Below are 19,327 nucleotides of genomic sequence, written 5' to 3'. Positions count from 1 at the left end.
GGAGCAAGAAAGCAGGACAGTCCTTTGGTGGAGCGAGCTCGATGCAGAAGATGCCATGCAAAGAGAAAGCATCCCATGCCTAAGTACTTGTTTGGGCTTTTGGCAGCCCGATGCCCAGCACTGACTGGGGCCTGAGCATATGAAGGGCCAGCAACCTGAGGTTACGTGAGCAATCCCAAAATTTTTTAATCATGCTTGCAATTCTTTCTTCACAGTTTCACTTTGGACTATTTCAATTAATTCTCCTCAAGGCAAATGTGTTGTAGAGAGACCGGCCATAAGGGCAGGGATTTTTAGGTGCCATTTGGATTCACAGTCAGGGGCTCATCACTGGCCCTTTTGGGTATCAGTGTGAACAAAACCTCAAAATCTATTAAGTACCCTGTCATCAAAGTATCCAAGAACAAACAATCAGACTAAAGTTACTTGCAGATGAATGTTTGATGTTTATTTCTGAAGTTGTGGTTGTTTTCTGGCTGAATAGAAAGAGAACAGGAAAAGTATCTTGTTTCTTGTTTCTTCCTTATCTAAAAGCAGAATTGGGATGGTTTAAAATATTAATAAATAAACCTTCATGATCTTTTTTTTCTTGTGCCCACTATTTGCTGCAGCATGGCCTTCTGCTTCCCTAGCTTTAACCTGGGAAATTTCCAACATGAGTCTCATGTGCAGCAATGATGAAAATGAAATAAAATAGAAACGCATGGATACACTGTGATGTTAGATATAAGCCTTGGTAGACTATTGCCCTGGGAGCTTATGGAATGTCTGGCACTGGAAGACTTAAAACCAAGTTTAGCAATTACTTTTTATGTTATGCTGTGTTTACTACCCTCTATCTTTTTGGCCAAGGTTCAGTCACTCTCCACCCAGAAGACAGACGGCTCAAAGATATTAAAGTTTATTTTCTTTGAAGTCAGTCCTTACTAGATGTTCTCATTGTGCCAACTGAAAAGAATTTATCTGGCTTCATTTCAATATCTTGCTAAGATCATGGTAATTTTGAAAACATAATGCTCTATATGGCATCCACCGAGCTTCCAATAGCAAGCTGTGTTCCTGTGTTCTTCTCAACACTAATTATCCAGTTACTCCTCCAGTCTCACAGTTCAGAGAAGACTGAAAACAGGCATATTATTTCTGAAGCTTTCATGACTCTTCCTAGATCCTCTAACAATGCTGCCATCACAAACAGCTGGTAAAAAAAAGTGATGGGCATTTAATGATTACTTGGTTTAGCTTTTAAAAGTGCTTTGAAGATGTGAAAGCTATTTCAAGTTGTGAATATTATAATAACTAAAAATAGTTATCAAAGGAAAGCCTTTTACTTGCCTGTGAGTTTCAGGAAAAAAGTGCCATGCATAGATGCTAATAAGCAGAGTTTCTAAAGGTCACTATCAGTCTTAAAGACTGAGCAAAGAGCTATGTCAGCTGTGTCTTTTCTTCACATTTGAGAATGGCTGACTGCTCTGCTATCCTCAGGAAGGGAGTCCAGCAATCATGGATATGAGGGTTTTCTTAGTCAGAGTTATTTACGTACTTTTGTGATTCTCAGATGTTCTAGACTTTTATGGTTAAACATGATGTATAAACATCCAGAGTTCTTCGCCTACTTCCAGCTGATTAAACACACTTTACAGAACACTTGAAAGAAATTGCAGTTGGAGCTAAGACTATAAGCAGCTCACTGTATTTGAGTTTTATAGTTGTGGATTGTGTGCTGAAAACAAAACATTATTAATCAAAGTGATTAACTGGAGAATGTTAATTGAAGAATGATTGTCTTAGTGATATAAAGAATATGGCTTGAATTTAGTATTGTGCTACTTGAGTTAAACATATATTCTACATTTTTAAAAATTATCTTGGAAGGAAGGGAAAGTAAAAGTAATTGCTGTTGATTGATCTAAATCTTGCAAACTGCTTCAATGCTAGCATTTTGCTACTTGGTTTCTGAAATGCTTACTCTTTTCTTTCTCTAGAACCACTTCAGAAAATTCACAGGCTCCAACAACGTATGTCTTACTTTGCTTCTTAGTAGATTTAGAAATATAACATGCTCCTTTGCATAAACCTCGATTATTATTTTACATTTATTCATAATACAAACACTGTATAATTTACTGGGAGGGTTCCTCTGTAGTCGATGTTGCAGAAGTGCATGAAGAAGATTTCCTTCCCTGCAGAAATGCAATTATTTGCATATAGCTTAAAATATTTCACTGGATATTTACTCAAATTGAAAAAAACATCAAACTGCATAAACCATTAAAAACTGCTTTGCAGTTTTAGTTCCACAGTCATATATGTTGCTAATGCAAATACTCTTTTATATGCAACTGCTGCTCTAGAGTCAGTGAAAGTGTGAGCTATGCAAAGAAAAAGAAACTATTAAAGAGCATGTAAGCAATGTGAATAAAAAGAAAGTTAAATCAAGAAGCTCTGCACATGCAAAGGCTTGTAATAGAGGACATTAAGATGAATTGATGCAAAGTGCTCTAAACCTGAGTGTCTGCAAAGGTTGCTCTAATTTTAGAAAATAAATTTATTAAATTAATTCATTAATTAAATATCCATTTCACATGTTCTAAATTAAGAGAAGATTACTTAACCAGCTTGCAACTTCATGACTTTTAATTAAGACAGCTCTGCATCTTGTCATGATTTAGTTGCCATACTAATAGAAAAATAGTCTAAAGAAGCAGGTAACCCTCATCAACTCTATCTCCCACCTTCTACTTTTCTTATAATTACTTATCATTTTAGTATCCCTGTAGTGACTAACTTGATTGTTCACATAAAAAAAATAGGAAGTGTAAATGTTTATTTATTAAGCTTTTTAAAAACTGGTACTTTTCTAGTTAAATAAAAGTTTTGTCTTTACTAAATAAGATATATTCAGTAAGAGAAAAGGTTTTTCAAGTTTTTTTTTACTACTAAAATAATTTTTGAACAATAAAGACACTCCACTTTATTACTATATCCATATTAGCAAAATAGCTAGTTTAGGGATATTAGTTTTTCAAAAGGCTCATTGGATGTGGTAATCTAGTGAAGTAAAGCATTAAATTTCTTTTTTTTTATAAATATATAATTCTTTATACACATTTATTTATATATATATACATACATATATATATTTAAACAAAAAAAACAAAAAAAAATTCTCAAAGACAATGCAAACTCATTGTAGTTACACCTGATAGAAGTATAATATCACCACTTCAGTGATACAAAGTTTTCAAATATCTTCTTGTGCCTTAAGTATGTTTTCACTATTCCTGTTGCAGGGCTGCCCCTTCATCAGAACAGGTGACCCCTCAGAAATCAGAGACTGGTGTGGATGATCGAGCTACAGCAAGGTAACATATACAGTATAATCAAACCAGTGTTTTCATAAGCATTGATTTTTGGGATATTAAATACTCAATTTGCTTTATTTCTATATTTGATAGCTTGTCTGGACATGGTGTGTGATTAATGCAGCATTTAAACAGTCCTAACCATTGGCCTAGAAGTCCAAACTCTGAGTTCCCTCTCACTGACTTGCTAGGTTATAGCTGTTTAATTTTTTTAATCTTCTAGCCTGTCCAGCCTGCATCCTAAAAAAACAGCATGTTTTTTAAGTTGCTGCAAATGTTTGGAAGCAGAACAATCGGGGCAGTATAGATTATACAGTGTATTTTCTTTGCTCCTCAGACATTATGGGAGAGGTAGTAACTAAACTTTACTATGTATGTAAAAACACCCCAACTTGTGCACTGTGGTGTTAGCATTTTGAATAGTGAAAACCCAACATATATCCTTTAGGGTGACAAAATTAGCATGTCTCAAGATGGACTTGTTTCTGAGGGATGAGTTAGATGGATCAACTAATCTTTGAAAGTCTGCAGAACACCATAAAAATTGTTGGTGGAAAAGACACTAACTTTTTTTTTAAACATTTTTAAACTAAAATTACAGAAAATTGTAAGGTTCCGTACTGATAGAAATGTTATATTTTTCAAAGCAATCAGGCAATAACTGCCCCATCCCTGGGAAGTGATACAGGCCAGGTTGGATGGGGCTGTAAGCAACCTGGTCTAGTGGAAGGTGCCCCTGCTCAAGAGAAGGGGATTGGAATGGGATGATTCTTAAGGTTCCTTCCAACTCAGGGATATATTATGATTCTATGATGCTATAAACATGCAAAAAAATTTACTCTGTGACCTTGACCAGAGTAAAATGTCTGAATATGCAATTATACGATGAATTAAATTAGAAAGAGATTTCTAGATATGCACTGAGAATTACAATAGCTCATTTGCAGTTTTTATGTGGAAATATTAAAGGGTGTGAACATGAAAATTAATTTAAATTAGTTAATTTTGTTTAATTTCATTAATAAAATTCAGTTTTATGAGATCTGAAGCTACAGTCTATATGATTTTGAATCCTGTTCCCCTCCCCCATAGTTCTAAAAATGTAAAACCAGTATAAAATGACTAAGAAAGCATCCCAAAGATGTCTGACAGTGTAATCCCTAGGAAAAGGGAAAAAAAAAAAACAAACCAATGTTTCAGTGAAACATTTTCCTCTCAACAAATGTGGGATATCTTAGAGAATTAAATACGCCCAGTATTAACTAGGGAAGTCACAGCCATTCTTCACTGCTAAGGGCTTGTTAAGGTCTGACTTAATCCTCACCCTCAATCAGTTCACATTAATCATCCCCTGGTTGCTCTCATTACCATACCAAGCTCTGTATTCCTGTCCCTTCATTGGTGAAGAGCTGGAGGAATATTTTACTGGTCTACAAGTTTCTATGGCAACACTGCACTGCTATTTGTGTCAGTATATAAACTGTAAGTAGTCTGTAATCTTAGTGGGCAAAATTCAGCCCTCTCTACTGCTGCTATAATTCCTTTACATTTGGCTGGTACTTCAGATGTCATCCATCTGCTGCTGATGGGTTAGCTTCACAAAACTACAGATTTTTGTTACATTTTTGCTAGACAAAAATTGCATTAATCAGCTGCCAGCAAAAGTTCCCTTTTTTAAAAGATGTCACATAAATACCACATTTTTGGCAAAAATGTTTGTGTCACACAGGGTAAGTAAACAGTTACATGAAGAGCATATATAGTAATATAAATGTGTACTAGAATACTGCTTTAATTTACATCCTTTAGTTACCTATATTTTTACTTGGAATAGAAGGATTTTCAGGTGCTTTTAAATCAGACTTAATTGATTAATTAAGTCTTATTTTCTATCATTCAGGATTCTGATAGGGATGTTAAAGGAATAAGGAATTAATTTCAATATAAAATAAGTGGAAAATGGCAATTGGCTTTCTAACAAACTGTTCAGTGATACAAGGAAAATCTTTCAGAAGGAATTTACCTGAAAAGGATGTCAGATACTCTCTTCTGGCTAAAATTGTACAAAAAAAAAAATTAATGCATTGTTTTTAAGGACAACAGTTAGACCTGGCATCCATCTTAAAACACAGAGAGAGTGTGTGTATATATATATACATATATATATATATACACACACACATATATATGTATGTATATGTATATGTGTATGTATACATATACATACAAACACACATCTCACATCTGAAGGCATGGATTTATGGACCTTCACCTGTTGGATGTCATTAAGGGAATGGACATTTCATTATTAGGTAGGGCATCTATAGATTCTCTAGGCAGCATAAGTAGGCTAGGACACAGAAGAAGAGAAGATTACTGCCTAAAAATTGTGCATATTTCAAAGAATAACGGGTCAAATCAGGTCTCTTGGTATCTCACAAATGCAACAGGAGATGAGCACTACAATGGATATGTACAGAGACATTTTTCTGATTCCCCCAATGGGCCTGTTGTTTGTGTCTTATCAAGTCCTTTTTGTGCTTTTTTCCACATCAGTGAAGATGCAAGATTCTCACTCTGCCTTTTTCCTTTCCATAATTGTATTAACCATTACATGCAGGTGTTTAAAAACTGGAATTTTTTAAAGAACAATATTCTGTAGAAAATCATGTTGAACCACTTCACATATTCTGAGGGTGTTTAACATAGCTTTAGTCAGTCTTTCAATAATGATTACAGCTAGGATACAAAAAAAAATAAATCTGTGTTTCTATAAAAAGGCTTTTATAATGGGGTTCACATGTATTGAACCATACACAGTTACAGAAAGTAATGGTGTTTGGCACAGTGAGCCACATTTACCAGGGCATACAAAATTATTACCACCCAAGAATGCAGAAAAATCAAAAGGTTGTGTTTCCATAAGTTCATAAACTGTAGAACAAATTGATTTATTTTTTATTTTTCATAGACATATCAGAATTAATTAATGTTGGACATGCCTTAGGAAAAGCTTTGAGGTGATAGTAACAGGGGCTATACACGAGATTAGAGAGAGATCTCACTTAGCTCTTAAAGCATCTCTAGTGAGATTGTCTGCTAGCAAGGAAAGACTATTATGTCTGTAGGGGCAAAGGGCATATTGCAGAAACCCTTACATAAAGATGTCTTTTTGGTATGGCAGCTACAGAAGTTGTCTTGAAGAAAATAGTTCAGCTGTTATTTGTAAGTATGTGGGTGAGAGAGGCAATTTCTAGGGAACAAAACAAGGGACTAGAATAAATTTTTCTGGCATAATCAAGAGAATCAATAATATATTCTTGCTCCTGTACAAGCTTTTCCTCTAGTATACAGGATAACTCACTATTATTACTCCTCTCAGGTAGCAGAAGATTCAGACAATGCTGTAAATGTCTGTGTACTATGCTCCTTTTTAATGATATTCCTGTTTGACCCAAGATGTGCTCCCAGTTATCATTGCAATAGATTGTGAAAGAAGAACACATTAATTACCTGTGCTTAAACTAACGCTTCTAATAAGGACTCACATTGCTGTGTCTATCAACAACTGGGAACATTTAAAAGTAGAAAAAAAGCTAAGTTACAAGGGTTCGATTAAAAAAAATTAGTGACTTGTTATTGACTTGGAATTTTCCAAACCAATGGAATTAAAACCATGACGTCAGGTCTCCTAAACAAACATTTATTGACAAAACCTTTCTTGTTCTAGAGCTGCGTAAAGCCCAAAATTGAAAGAATATGTAGGTGCATTTTGAGACATTGGCTAATTATGGGTACTCATTAGATTGCCATCTCTGAGAGTGTTCAAAGCCAGGATGGATGGAGCTCTGACCAACCTGGCCTAGTGAAAAGTGTCCCTGCCCACGGCACGGGGGTTGGAGCTGGATGATCTTTTAGCTCCAACCCAAACCATTCTATGAGTCTGTAAGACTTTAAATTCCAAAGAGCCAAGAGAAATATTAAAAGGAATTATCTTAGGTTGGACTAAAATTTAGATAGCCAAAATTTAAAGGCATGGCTCCTACGTGAGTAATTCCTGTATGACTTTTCCTTTGGGATGTCTTTTATTTGCTTTGACTTTTTAGCTAGACCATCCAGAGACCTCTAAAACGTTCTGGAGGTCACCTGTGTCCCTCAGAAGTTGTTGCAAGCGAGTATACTGAAACAGAACTCACATAAGCACACCCATACTTCACTAGCTTGCTTTTGCTACAATGACAATTTTTTCTTTTTGGTAAAGTGAAGTCACTTTACACTTTCTAAATTGTTTTTGATAATACAAATCAATACAGTAATTTTTAATTTACTTTTTTTTGCATTTCAGCAGCAGGCCCTTCCAAGTGACAGGCTCCTTTTGTCTCTCAATTCTGATAGATTTGACATTCACTATAACACTGGTTTGCAGCTTTTCTGCATGTTGATATAAATGATTCACTGTTGCACAGCTTCTGTGAAGAGATCCAAGCCCCTTATTCCTAAACAAAATTTTAATACAGTGTTTACAGGGTGATATATATCCTTCCAGAAAAACAGAATAAGTTGTCTTTTTCCAGTGATCTTTCTCAGTCCATCTCCTATAAAACATTCAGATCAACAGCTTCTTCCTCTGTATTTAACTCCAAAATCCTCTGGGCTAAGCATTACACTTGTTTTGGCACATTATAAATTGGTTTTCACAGTTGACTGCAGGCGTCTTCTGTGCCCTAACTCTCAGCTGTTATTGATGAAAGGTCTGAGCAATGGCTCCTGGCATGGATTAGTGAGCATAGCAATGTGGAAGGAAATGCACCCTGCTCCAGGATAAATGCCAATCTTCTCTCAAAAAGTTCCTTTATTCATCGTCAGTTGTACTTGACAAAAGCTGATGGGCAGGGGTTTACAGGGACAGTAAAGCAGCCATAACAGAGGATCAAAATTCATCTGAGCCCGTGATGCTAAACTTTACCCAGTAAGATGGCTGACTTGTTTAATGTACTCTAGACCAACTCTTTTATTTCAGCCTTGGAAGGCCCACTTGGCAATTGGTTGGTTTTGTCTTCTCCTATGCTGATATGACTAATTCAAACATGTCCTTATGGTTTTAGCCAGACTTTCTTATTGCATTCTTTTCATATTCCACCATGTCAGAAGAAGAAGCTGTTGATCAGAATGCTTTGTAGGTCAACAGGGAGAGATCACTGAAGAAGGGATATCAGATGCAACTTGTTTGGTATCACATTTAAACATATTATATCATATATTAGAAAGGGAGTAATCTTAGTAGTTTTTATAATTCTATTCAGGGCTTTTTATCAGAAAACAGATGCAGATCTATTAAAAATACTGTGCATGATTCCTTTAATAAAGCTGCCTCTGGGTTGCTCATGATTATGTTGATGATGACAAAGTGACTAAATTCAAAATCTTACTGAGTATCACGGGATTTCACATCAAGTGCCCCAGTCATTAAAGGCATTCCAACAAGTCTGAAATATGCATGGTCCTTCAGTTTTCTAGTCCATAGGATAACATAATGTTGGTGCTTGGGTATTATGACAAGTGTTGCTGTAGCAGCAAAGATGGATGATAAAATTCTAGGCAATAAGGCAAGAATGCCTTCAAGAATTAGGGAATATTTGGAACTAGATAGAGGCTCAGGACTTTTACAGGTTAGGTAAGTATTCACTAAATAATGAGAGAGTCATGGACTCATACTCTGCTTACTGATCCTTGAGGTTCAGGAGCTTAGCTGGGGTCTGTTTAAAATTTTGTTTTTCACTCCCACATGTCTAGGATCAACTTCAATTTCACCTCAGCATTAGGGACAGTCTCTTTGCATTGATGCTTTCTTCTTTGTCTTCAGAATTTTCAAATACAAATATTAGAAAGATTTTCATCGCTTTCACTAAAGAATAACATCACTAAAGCTTTTTTGTAAGTCTGATTCATGTTTCCTGATTGAAACTTTATCTGCATGTTTTCAAGATTAAAAAAACCCCAAGAAATCAGAAAGAATGAGGAGATGTACTTGAACGTGTGGATCAGATTAATTTGTATTTTTCTTTTTGATGGTGATCTGACTTGTCACCAGATACACCAGAGTTTCAGAACTACTATCTGAAATAAGTGAAATTCACAAGCACAGAGCAAAAGGACTGAAAAGTATTATATTATTGCCCTATCTCAAATGAACTGAGTTAGAAATCAAATGCAGACTGAAAAGCAAAGCAAAATGTAGACAATTCAATTTCTCTAACTTTTTGATGCAGAGCATAAAAGGAAAAAAAAAAATCACTCTCTGTGATTACATATTACATTAATTTTTCTACTTTTAAGGATTGCTTACAGAAAATGTCCATAGATCTTTCATACATTTAATCAAGGAGGGCATGAGATAGCTAACATTAATACAATCAGGTAATGCAAACCACACTCGTTCCATAAAGAAGGAACATTTCTTGATATATGATCAGAGATATTAATCTTTTGGAATGTAGCTGTTTCTGTACAGTTTGTCACACCAGCTTTATATAATTTCCCTTTCTGCTTGTGTCTGAGAGGCACAGGGATTCAAGACGGCAGAACAGGAGTCCCTGGCTAAACCAAGCAACATATTTTGCATGCAGCCTGCCTTGACAGCTCTTTTTAAACCTACTTTACTCATACTCTTTGCTACTCTTTTATTCTGCTGGACTGTCTTCATTAGTTGTCAGTTTTCTAATCCTATTTTACTCAAGCAGCTAGAGGCAAAATAGCAGAGAGCAGCAGCAAATTTCATTGCTAACAAGTCTATAGCATGAGGCCCACAGCAGCCTAGCTGCACGAGTTTTCCTATCCTTCAGGGTGGGGCTTTCTTTGGATTCACAGTGCTATTTTGTGCATTTTTCTGCAAAGATGTTTTTAAAGGCAGAATAGGCTTTTTTTTCTTTTTTTTTTTCTTTTTTTTTTTCTTTTTTTTTTTTTTTTCCAGGACGTGATCACTTACAAACAGAAAAGTAAATTAATCAAGAGAATTGTCTTCCATACTTTAACAATAATGACAAGCATACCTAGGTCTTAGTCCAAATCTTAATGTTTCTATTTTGTAATAAATGAATCTGTTTTCCTCAGTACTTGAGAGCCTTTTGTACAATATGCAATACAAAATCTTCTGTACTGCCATTTCAACTATTTATATATAGAATTCAAAAATGGATATTAGTTTTCCTGAGTTAGGGGCTACTGAAAACTTCCAGCCATGTCCTGAGTCTTTATTAAAATATTTCATCCTATTAAATTTGTGAGCAAACTATACATTCTCCTCCTGGCAGGCTGTCTGACCTACCTCAGTTTCATCCTTTTCAAAAATACTCACCCTAGGCAGAATGTTCACAGGGATTTAATGGCTGTCTCAGAAAATATTATACTTGGAGGTGGCATCCTTTGGAATGACCTATGAAAAATGTCAACATCTATTACAAGCCACCTATCATATTTGAAATACATTCCCCCTAGTTTGTCTAAACCTCTTTCTATAGAAGTTTTATGCTGCTGTTTTCCATCATCATCTATGTTTTAAAAAGTTGTTGACAAATGTAAGAAGTATGAATTCAGTTCAGCCAGCCTTGGACACAACAATAGTTTATTTTTTCAAGTGAAAATTATACTTGCAACTGGAAATCCTTCTCCACAGGAGCCATTCACTGCATCTGATACTCTGATATTCAAGGAGCTTTTTTGATGTATGAATATAGTTTAGTCTTTTTCTACTTTAACACTTGTCCTCTCTTTTAGAAGTATTAAAAAATATGTAAGTTATATTGCTGATTTTTAGCACAGCAACAACACTCAAATGAAACCTTGCCTGAAATTCTGTTTTGGTTCTGTAATGCAGATCTACTCTAATTTTCAATGTGAGGCTGGATTATATTCTAATATCAACACTGGTTGACAGCACTGCGTGCTAATGCTAAAGTAAACATAGTTCTGCTAAAAAAGAGAGATCTAAAAAGTCTAAAAAGTATGCTCTGAGCACAATCAGATAAATTCTGAGTTATACCTTGTATATATACAAGTTACAGCTTGTTCTACCTTATATTTTGTCCTTTTTATAAATAACAGCTCTTTAATTTCAGTTGCTAATAACCTGAACTATGCTTGAACCAGTAACTTGCAGTTGTGCATCCTATGACCTCTGCTTTGCACTAAGCCAGCCATCTCAAGGCAAAGAACTTGCAGGACATCAGTCCTGGTTACTTGCTGCAGTCCTGTCAAGATATTTCCTGGGGCTGAAAATTTGAGAAGTGTACAATAAATTAATATCTTCCAAGATTCTCTTTTATCAAACTTCTCTTTCATAGGAGCCATAATGTATAGCTGATCAGGTCAGGCTGCTTGTATTTTTGTGCTGCAATCTGCAGCAGCAACTGTTTCTGTTTACTTATTAGGACCCTTCAGTGCTGGTGTTCTATGAATCAGGCTGTAGATGACAAGAAGTACACATGTAGCCTCACCTAGATAGCAAGTAAAATCTTCCCTGCAAGCCACTGGGATACCCAAAGCACTGACAAGAACAGAATAATGTAGAGGAAGTAACAAAATGCTGTCAGCTACAAAGTCATGATGATTTAAAGATTACAGAAGGGAACTAACTCATCCATCCTTCGAATTGCACCAAGGATTAATGTGGGCTAGTACACGCATTTCTAAAGGAATAAGTCATAAATTATTGGAAATTTCTTTCCCCCATTATTTCCAAACAGGCAGTAGTCCAAGTTTGAACTATTTTTGGTAACTGTCATTCTTTTTTTGAAAACTCTGTGCAAAGGCTACCTTTATGTTCCATGGAGATGTTGTTTCATGACAGAACAGATGAGAATGAAAAGTCAGTAAAGAAACATACGGAACATTGTTGACTGCCAGGTTATATAACAGGTCCTATAGGAGTTCATATCATCAAAGGCATCATTCTTTTCCCATTGCTTTCTTTTGAGGAATAAAATTATGATTTTTTTGTAGTGAGCTAATGTTACTAGATGGTAGCTTTTTAGGTAAAACTGCTGGAAAATTTTCAAGTAGAGGAGTTTGCCTTTTGAAAATGCATTTTCACAGAAATGAAGTATTTTACAGAAATGCTAACACTAGTGCAGTAGTTTGAAGGGAAATAAAGGTACTCAAAGCAACACTCCATGTTTTGTCATGATACTACTAAAAGTTTCATTCAAAAAGTATAAAATACATTAATTTAAATTTCTATTTTTAATAGTTTTGTTACATTAATATATGCTTAATATTAGTATATTGAAAAAGGGAAAATAATTAACCAACAAGATGTAATTCAAGGAAGATTTTTTTTTCCTTTCATCAGATAGTAATGATAAATGACATTCTATCCCTGTGTGGAAGTGCAAGAATAAGTGCACCAGATCTCAGTAACCAAATTTCAGCACCCCTCAGTTTATATATGACATTTCTTGTGAGGAGTGAGAGTTTACTTGGGAAGAAGCTGGTCTAGATAGCCTACCAAATAGACAAAATTACTTTTTTTTATATAGACAGAAAGACTTAGTCTATAATAGACAAGATATGATCCACACATATATTGGAAGTACTTGGTTGATTGTACTACTTGGTAAAGATTTTTTTCTTGTATCATAGCATGTTTGAGGTCAGACACCCTTTGAAGTTGTCCATAATGCATGTTCAGGAGGAATTATCCTTTTTGACAAAAGCACAGGCTATAACTTTTTGTTCCCAAAATATAACTTGTTCTTTTTATTCCAGGAAAAGTATGTGCTTCATGTGCATATGGTAGGCATATTGCTGTATCTATGAATACCTTTGAATTACTAAAATAATTGTCTTCAATTAAATGTCTTCAGTTAAATTTTCTTTAATAAAGAATGTGTCAATTATAACATTTTTTAAAATGGGTATTTAATTTGACTAATTGACAGCTGGCTATACTAATTGTGATTTGATCTGTGTTTTGTTCTGTCTCTAAAGGAACCAAGACCTCAATAACCTCAGCAAAGCGATTCCAAGTTCTTTCACAAGTGACAAAGAGTAAGTGTTCAAAGTTCCTCAGGCCCTACTTTTCTAAGGCAGTGAGTAGTTTGCAACTATGAGAATGTCAGGAAATGTAATGTTGATAATCTGTAAAATATTTATAGATTAATAAATAGCATTCCTTATACAGAAAGATGAATATAGAAATACAGATTAATTCACTGGCATGTGCACTGTCAGCTGAACCAGTACTACCTATGCTAAACTCCATATCTGCCTCACGTTTCCACAATTAAACTATCACTGAAATACTTTGATATGGTTAGAGAAGGGGCAGTAAGCAAAATATTGTAGAACTCAGGGATGATGTGTTGCCCAGCAAGGTGTAACAAAGCATTTCTCAGCAAGGAAAGTCATCCATAAAGAAAGAAAGCTTGAATTTTCTTTTTTGAACAGTGTGTCAATTCAATGAGTTTCAAGCCAAGTTTCTGGAGGTCTGCAAACAGCCCTTCAGCACAGAGAAGGGGAGGAACTGGTAGAGTACTGTGCTAGTGATAGCTGTGCAATATTTCTCACATTGACCACTGATGCACTACAAATAAATTTCAAGAACCATGTCCTAAACATCCTAAACAGTGGCAGCAGATAAATGTTGCCTACCTGTGATCATCTATTTTACAGTAGACAATCTTACATATATGCACACACAGGTATACATACAGATATACATTTAGCTCTAAACTCCAAGTTGGGTATCTTTTTCTTTTTTTTTTTTTCTTTTTAATGTTAATTCACAGAGAATTTGTTAGGATAGAGTCTAAGGCTTTGAAACACTACTGAATTTTAGTAATATCCAAAGTTTTATGCCTATCATGAATTGAAGAGACCAAATTAGGAGTTTCACAGTGCTGACTTGGCCTTCTGTTTTACTCTCTACTTCTACCCAAAGAGAACCATGAGGTTTTTCCTACAGTATTTTCATAAGTCATTACATTCTTGAATTTGTTGAACCATTTTAAAATAGTAAAGAAAATAGAAAAAAACCTTGCCTCTAATTTAATTGCATTTAGAAATCAAAGAAAATATATCCTTATGTGTAAAATATGTGAGTGTTCAGAAACCAACATTTTCAATATAAATACAGACATGATCAGTGCTTTAATTGTTAACCATAATGACACACAGAGGTAATTTCTTGTCATTCCAAGAGTGAAATTTTGGACACGTGGCCATATATTTAGGTTTTATCTTCAGAAGCTGAAGTTTCTTAACTAAAATAAAAATTCATTTCTGCAAATAAATGATGCAAACATGGATTAAGCTGCTTGGAACCTGTAAATTAATTACAAATTCTTTGAAAGTTCATGTTTCTTCTTCACTGTCTTCATTGGCAAAGAACAATCTTAAACTATGGAATTAAGACCATTTTAAGAAGCATTTTTATTTTCTTGGATGTACTCGATAATAATTTTTATAAATAAATAAATAGTACAGAACTTTACCTTGCTAAAGGAACATTACAAACATATTTTCTTGAAAAACATTAGTGTTTTCAAAATTTTAACATAAAATTAACTAAAAGTTTACTTTTTTTCTTTTAAATGTGTGCATAGATATATTTCTTTGTTTTATCACACTTTATCCCTTCCTAGATAGTGGCAATACTTAACAGTTTTATTTGGGGTTTTTTTCCAGAGGAAAAGACCTTTCAGATTTGACTGAAAAAAATACTGCTGATCAGAAAAATAAGAGGTAAGCCTGTCATAATCTACCTCTTATATACTATCAAATATTTATGGTGGATTGCGTATTGGTATTAATAGATTCTGTTCAGTAAAATTAATTAGATTTTGATTTGTTTTCAAATGAGGACAACAGTGACCTTTCTTCAAACTTAATTTGTCAGTGGGTAATATTTTTATTAGAGAGCATTTAATATCCAATATGAATGTAAAATTAAATTTTATATACCTCACATATGTTAATATGTCAGTTACCCAGTTAAAATGACAGAGCCACAGTCAGTTTGGAAGATGTAGGCAGGACCTTCACTGGTAGCGTGGCACCACAATGTGACACAGTGGCCACGAGCTGAAACACCAGACATTCTGACTGGCTGTATGGATGGCTGTCCAACACTGGAGCAGCTTGGAGAGGTTGTGCCATCTCTCTCCTTGCAGGATTTCAAGACAAATACTTGAGCAGCCTGGTCTGGCCTCAGTGCTGTCCCTGCTTTGAGCAGAAGGTTGGACCAGAGAAGTCCTGAAGTCCCTGAACTCCAACCTGAATTATCCTGCAATACTATAATGGACTTGACATTTCTGAGCCATTTGGAATTCTTTTGCACTGTCACAGTGGAAAGAAACTGAAAAATATCGAAGCCTGAACAGATAACTTACTTGTAGTCAGTCTTACCTGGGAATGCATACAGGTTTTTTTTCTTCTTCAACATAAATAATTTAGTCCATTTAATATGTTTAGATTAACGAAAATACTTCTATTAATTCTGAGGTCTTTCTCACTTTCAGAGATGAGAACCTTGGGGATCACACTGAAGTAAAGCCTGCTGATGACCAAAGTAAAAAGCGGTGAGAATCAATGCATAATTCCCTCTAAAGTTTAATGATCAAATATCAAGACTTGTAGCTGTTTAGTAGTACCAGCTTTCTTTTACAAACAAAGAGAATTTGCCCAGTGTAAGATATCTGTATTATTTCTAAAATTTGCCTGATTAACCAAATATAACAATAAAGCTTTATGTATTTTGATAAGCAATGAGTCAAATCTATAATCTCTTGTGGAGAATGAAAATGACTAGTGACAAGATCCTCCTAAGTATTTTTTGTGCTTTTCTAAGTGTTCTGTGAATTCAGCTGCTGGCATATCAAATACAAGAAAATGCATTCCTAGTATAAAAGCTTTACTGCTACTGGATTCCATTATTTACAAAATATAGGATCCATTTTGGACAATTAAAGTGAGGTTAGCAGTATGTTTTTAGGTACCATTCTAATGTGTAGAATGATACCTGAAAAAACACCTAGAATGGTGTCTTTTTTGAGTCTTCCATTTAGTTGTACATCCACATGAAGAGGGAGAATGTAGTTATCTGTATAGATAGGCAGTTTTTCTGTTTTTTAATAGAAAATATTTTTATCCCAGCAGTTCCAATCAACAGTCTGACCAGGGAAGCACATACTGAGCATCTCCAGTGAATGAGTTTCTCTTTCAGTTCTGACAGGAGCCTGCCCCATCAGGAGTCGGGCACAAAGGAGGTGCTGCTTCCTGCAGCCCCGCTCTGCATATAAAGCACCACAAGCACTGAGTGAGGGTCGTTCAGCAGAGCCTCTGTCCTTGGCAAGCTCACTGAAATAATCAAGTTGCAGCCCACACATCCAGAGTTAAGGCAGATAATGATCACGTTGTTCCAGAATATAACCTCTAGCAGAACCAAACAAGAGCACCCTTTGTCTGCGCTGCTTTGTAAAACAATCAGAAACATTATTAGCACTTATTCCTGATATCCCATAATTTGTATGACAAGGTCTATTTTTATGTTTGCCTGTCATGTTTTGCGGCAGGGAAAACTGCAGGAGGAGGTTTCCCTTGCTTGAATCATAGTCCTGCTTTTTGAAATTAGTCTATGTATCTATGCTTATTTGGTAATTTCTAATTAAAACATAACTATACTATATCCAAAAAAAGAGAAAATTTGGAACTAAAATATCTTTGAGGAAACTAGAGTTCAATTAAAGTTAGATGAAGTTTCCAATATGAATATATATGAATATATCAGCATAAAGGAGGACTAAAAATTATTGGTCAGTGACTATATTATTTTTCACCAGCAATGATTTAACCAAAATAACCAAATTGCTTTTACCTGCTTTTTCTAGTCCAAGATTCTGCATTCATGATTGTAAGAGTAAATTAAGACTGTGTAGCTGAAAAAGATTTCTAAAAATTTCTTATTTTCTTGTTGTGTGGTTTCTTTTTTTAATTTTAGGATAATTGAGAAAGCATATGAAAATCCTCCAAGGTCTCCAAATAATCTCCCAGAAATAAACAACTCTAGAGACAGTGAACGAAAGACCAGGTACTGTGGAAAATTAATTGGGTACTGTAATGGCTAAAGTGTTATTTCTTGAAAAATAAATCATAAAAAGCTTTTATATGCAAGAAATTTCAAGAACGCTTAGAAAGCTCTCATTGGTCTCTGGAATCATGACAGTCCCTTCCCAAATCTGCTTCCAGAATCCCAGGCAAAGAAGGTCACAAATCCTATCTCTAGTGTACAGAGTGAGGAGGACAAGACATACCCTGTGTAGCTCTAGAGAGATAATTGACACATAAAATTTAGGAGGGCAGCTAAACCTGAAGTCTTATCTAATCAATAGAGGAAAGGCATTTCCTGAATGCTCTTATTTCTTATGAGCTTTTTTCTTTATGAGACTGTGAGGAAGACATTACACTCTTCCCTTAAAGTGCCTTTTTAACTTCCTAAACCTATATGGGATGAATCTGAACCCACGTATCATCAACCCAATCACTGACACTGTGGCTTAGGATTCTGACTTTTTGACCAAGAACAAACTACTTTAAAAAACATTTATCTTGCAGTATTCATGCTCTAGCTGGATTCTGCCTCTACAAACCCACATATTGCAAACCTGAGTGAAAAATGTGATGTAAGGATTTTTAAGAGAACTAGCCATATACCATGTCTATTGGTATCAGGAAATAATTGAAATAAAAGGATATGTTATCTTGTTGTTCATGGTCAAAATTATTTTCCCAAAATATGACAACAAAAAGTATTATATAGTTCAAGTATAGTTCTTGAATGAAAGACCTTTTTGGACTAAGAAAGCCTCTTTTCAGTATCAATCCACCCATCTATACAGATTAATGACTTATGTAGGAAGGACTGTTTAAAGACATAACCTATAGGTTTGTATTGCTGTATAACAGTTGCAAACTGCCTGAGCCAGGGCTGATGACTCAGCGGGGGAGGAGAAATCTCTTGAGCCTTACTGACAGGGAAAGTAAAGGTCACAGTCTGATACTTAATAGGAATTATGGACAATGTCCCCGTCCTTAACCTTATGCACACCTGATCCTTGCTGTGGATATGAATGGGCACAGGATCTTTAGTCACTCATATTCTTACATCTGCAGTTGGAATACAGTTGAAATCTGTGTATTCTGAAAATTCTGCATAACCTTGAAGGACAAACCCATAAATTGGATGAGAATAAAAGCAAAGTTGAACAGCCTACAATTTAAGATTAAAAATTAATATTCAAGGGAAAAATTAATTAGTATTTTTCAGAATTTTGTGCACATACAGTTGTAATATGCTGATTATCTTTGAAATTAAAATAGAGAACAGTAGTAGAAGAATGACAGGGCAACGAATGTGCTACAATATGCAACATTACCTTACACTTGATAGACTTTACACCCTGTATCTGAAACTCTAATCCCATTTTAATTCATGAAAACTTATTAAATGAATGGTCTTTGTAGGTTGTTCTCTCAGGTTTTATGCAATAGGTTCTACAGAGTATTTTTGTTGAGTAGTTTGCTGTATGAACAAGTCACACCATAGCAAGTGAAGGAGTGACTGATCTGAACTGAAAGAAGGGACGTGATCAGATGCACAATTCTCAGGCTACACTGGGACTCAGTTTTCACTTGGTGTCTCATCAAGCTGTCAGACTGTGCATTTATTTAAATGTTCTGAGTTTCCTTACACTTTCAGTTGACAAGGTTAGAAACTGATGCTTTGGAAATATTTTTGCTGTAGCTTCAGTGTTTTTTTGTTTTATACACTCCAGTTGTGGTTTTCTACATAAGCTGAAGTTATATATATTGTTGTGTATTTCAACCATAATACTCCAGTCAATTAGTAAAATCCAAGGGATAATGTTCTCTAAACTAGGAGACTTGAGGAAAAGTATTTTTCTTTATACAAC

General features: G+C 35.0%; 1 protein-coding gene across 11 annotated transcripts in view; it reads left to right on the top strand.

Annotated features, from left to right (window-relative positions):
* The window catches only part of SCEL (sciellin), a 137,434-nt gene that overhangs the window by 110,139 nt on the left and 7,968 nt on the right, over nucleotides 1–19,327 (top strand). For all 11 annotated transcript variants that reach the window (XM_064408495.1, XM_064408492.1, XM_064408493.1 and 8 more), the window contains 6 exons: nucleotides 1,983–2,015; nucleotides 3,291–3,362; nucleotides 13,347–13,406; nucleotides 15,045–15,101; nucleotides 15,878–15,937; nucleotides 17,356–17,445. In XM_064408495.1, coding sequence (XP_064264565.1) covers nucleotides 1,983–2,015; nucleotides 3,291–3,362; nucleotides 13,347–13,406; nucleotides 15,045–15,101; nucleotides 15,878–15,937; nucleotides 17,356–17,445 — 372 coding nt within the window. The remainder of the gene's footprint in view (nucleotides 1–1,982; nucleotides 2,016–3,290; nucleotides 3,363–13,346; nucleotides 13,407–15,044; nucleotides 15,102–15,877; nucleotides 15,938–17,355; nucleotides 17,446–19,327) is intronic.

The sequence above is a fragment of the Passer domesticus genome, chromosome 2 (genome assembly GCF_036417665.1).
Source record: "Passer domesticus isolate bPasDom1 chromosome 2, bPasDom1.hap1, whole genome shotgun sequence".
Classification (NCBI taxonomy): Eukaryota; Metazoa; Chordata; class Aves; order Passeriformes; family Passeridae; genus Passer; species Passer domesticus.
Note: the sequence above shows the minus strand (reverse complement) of the source record. Positions and strands in the feature narration are given on the sequence as shown.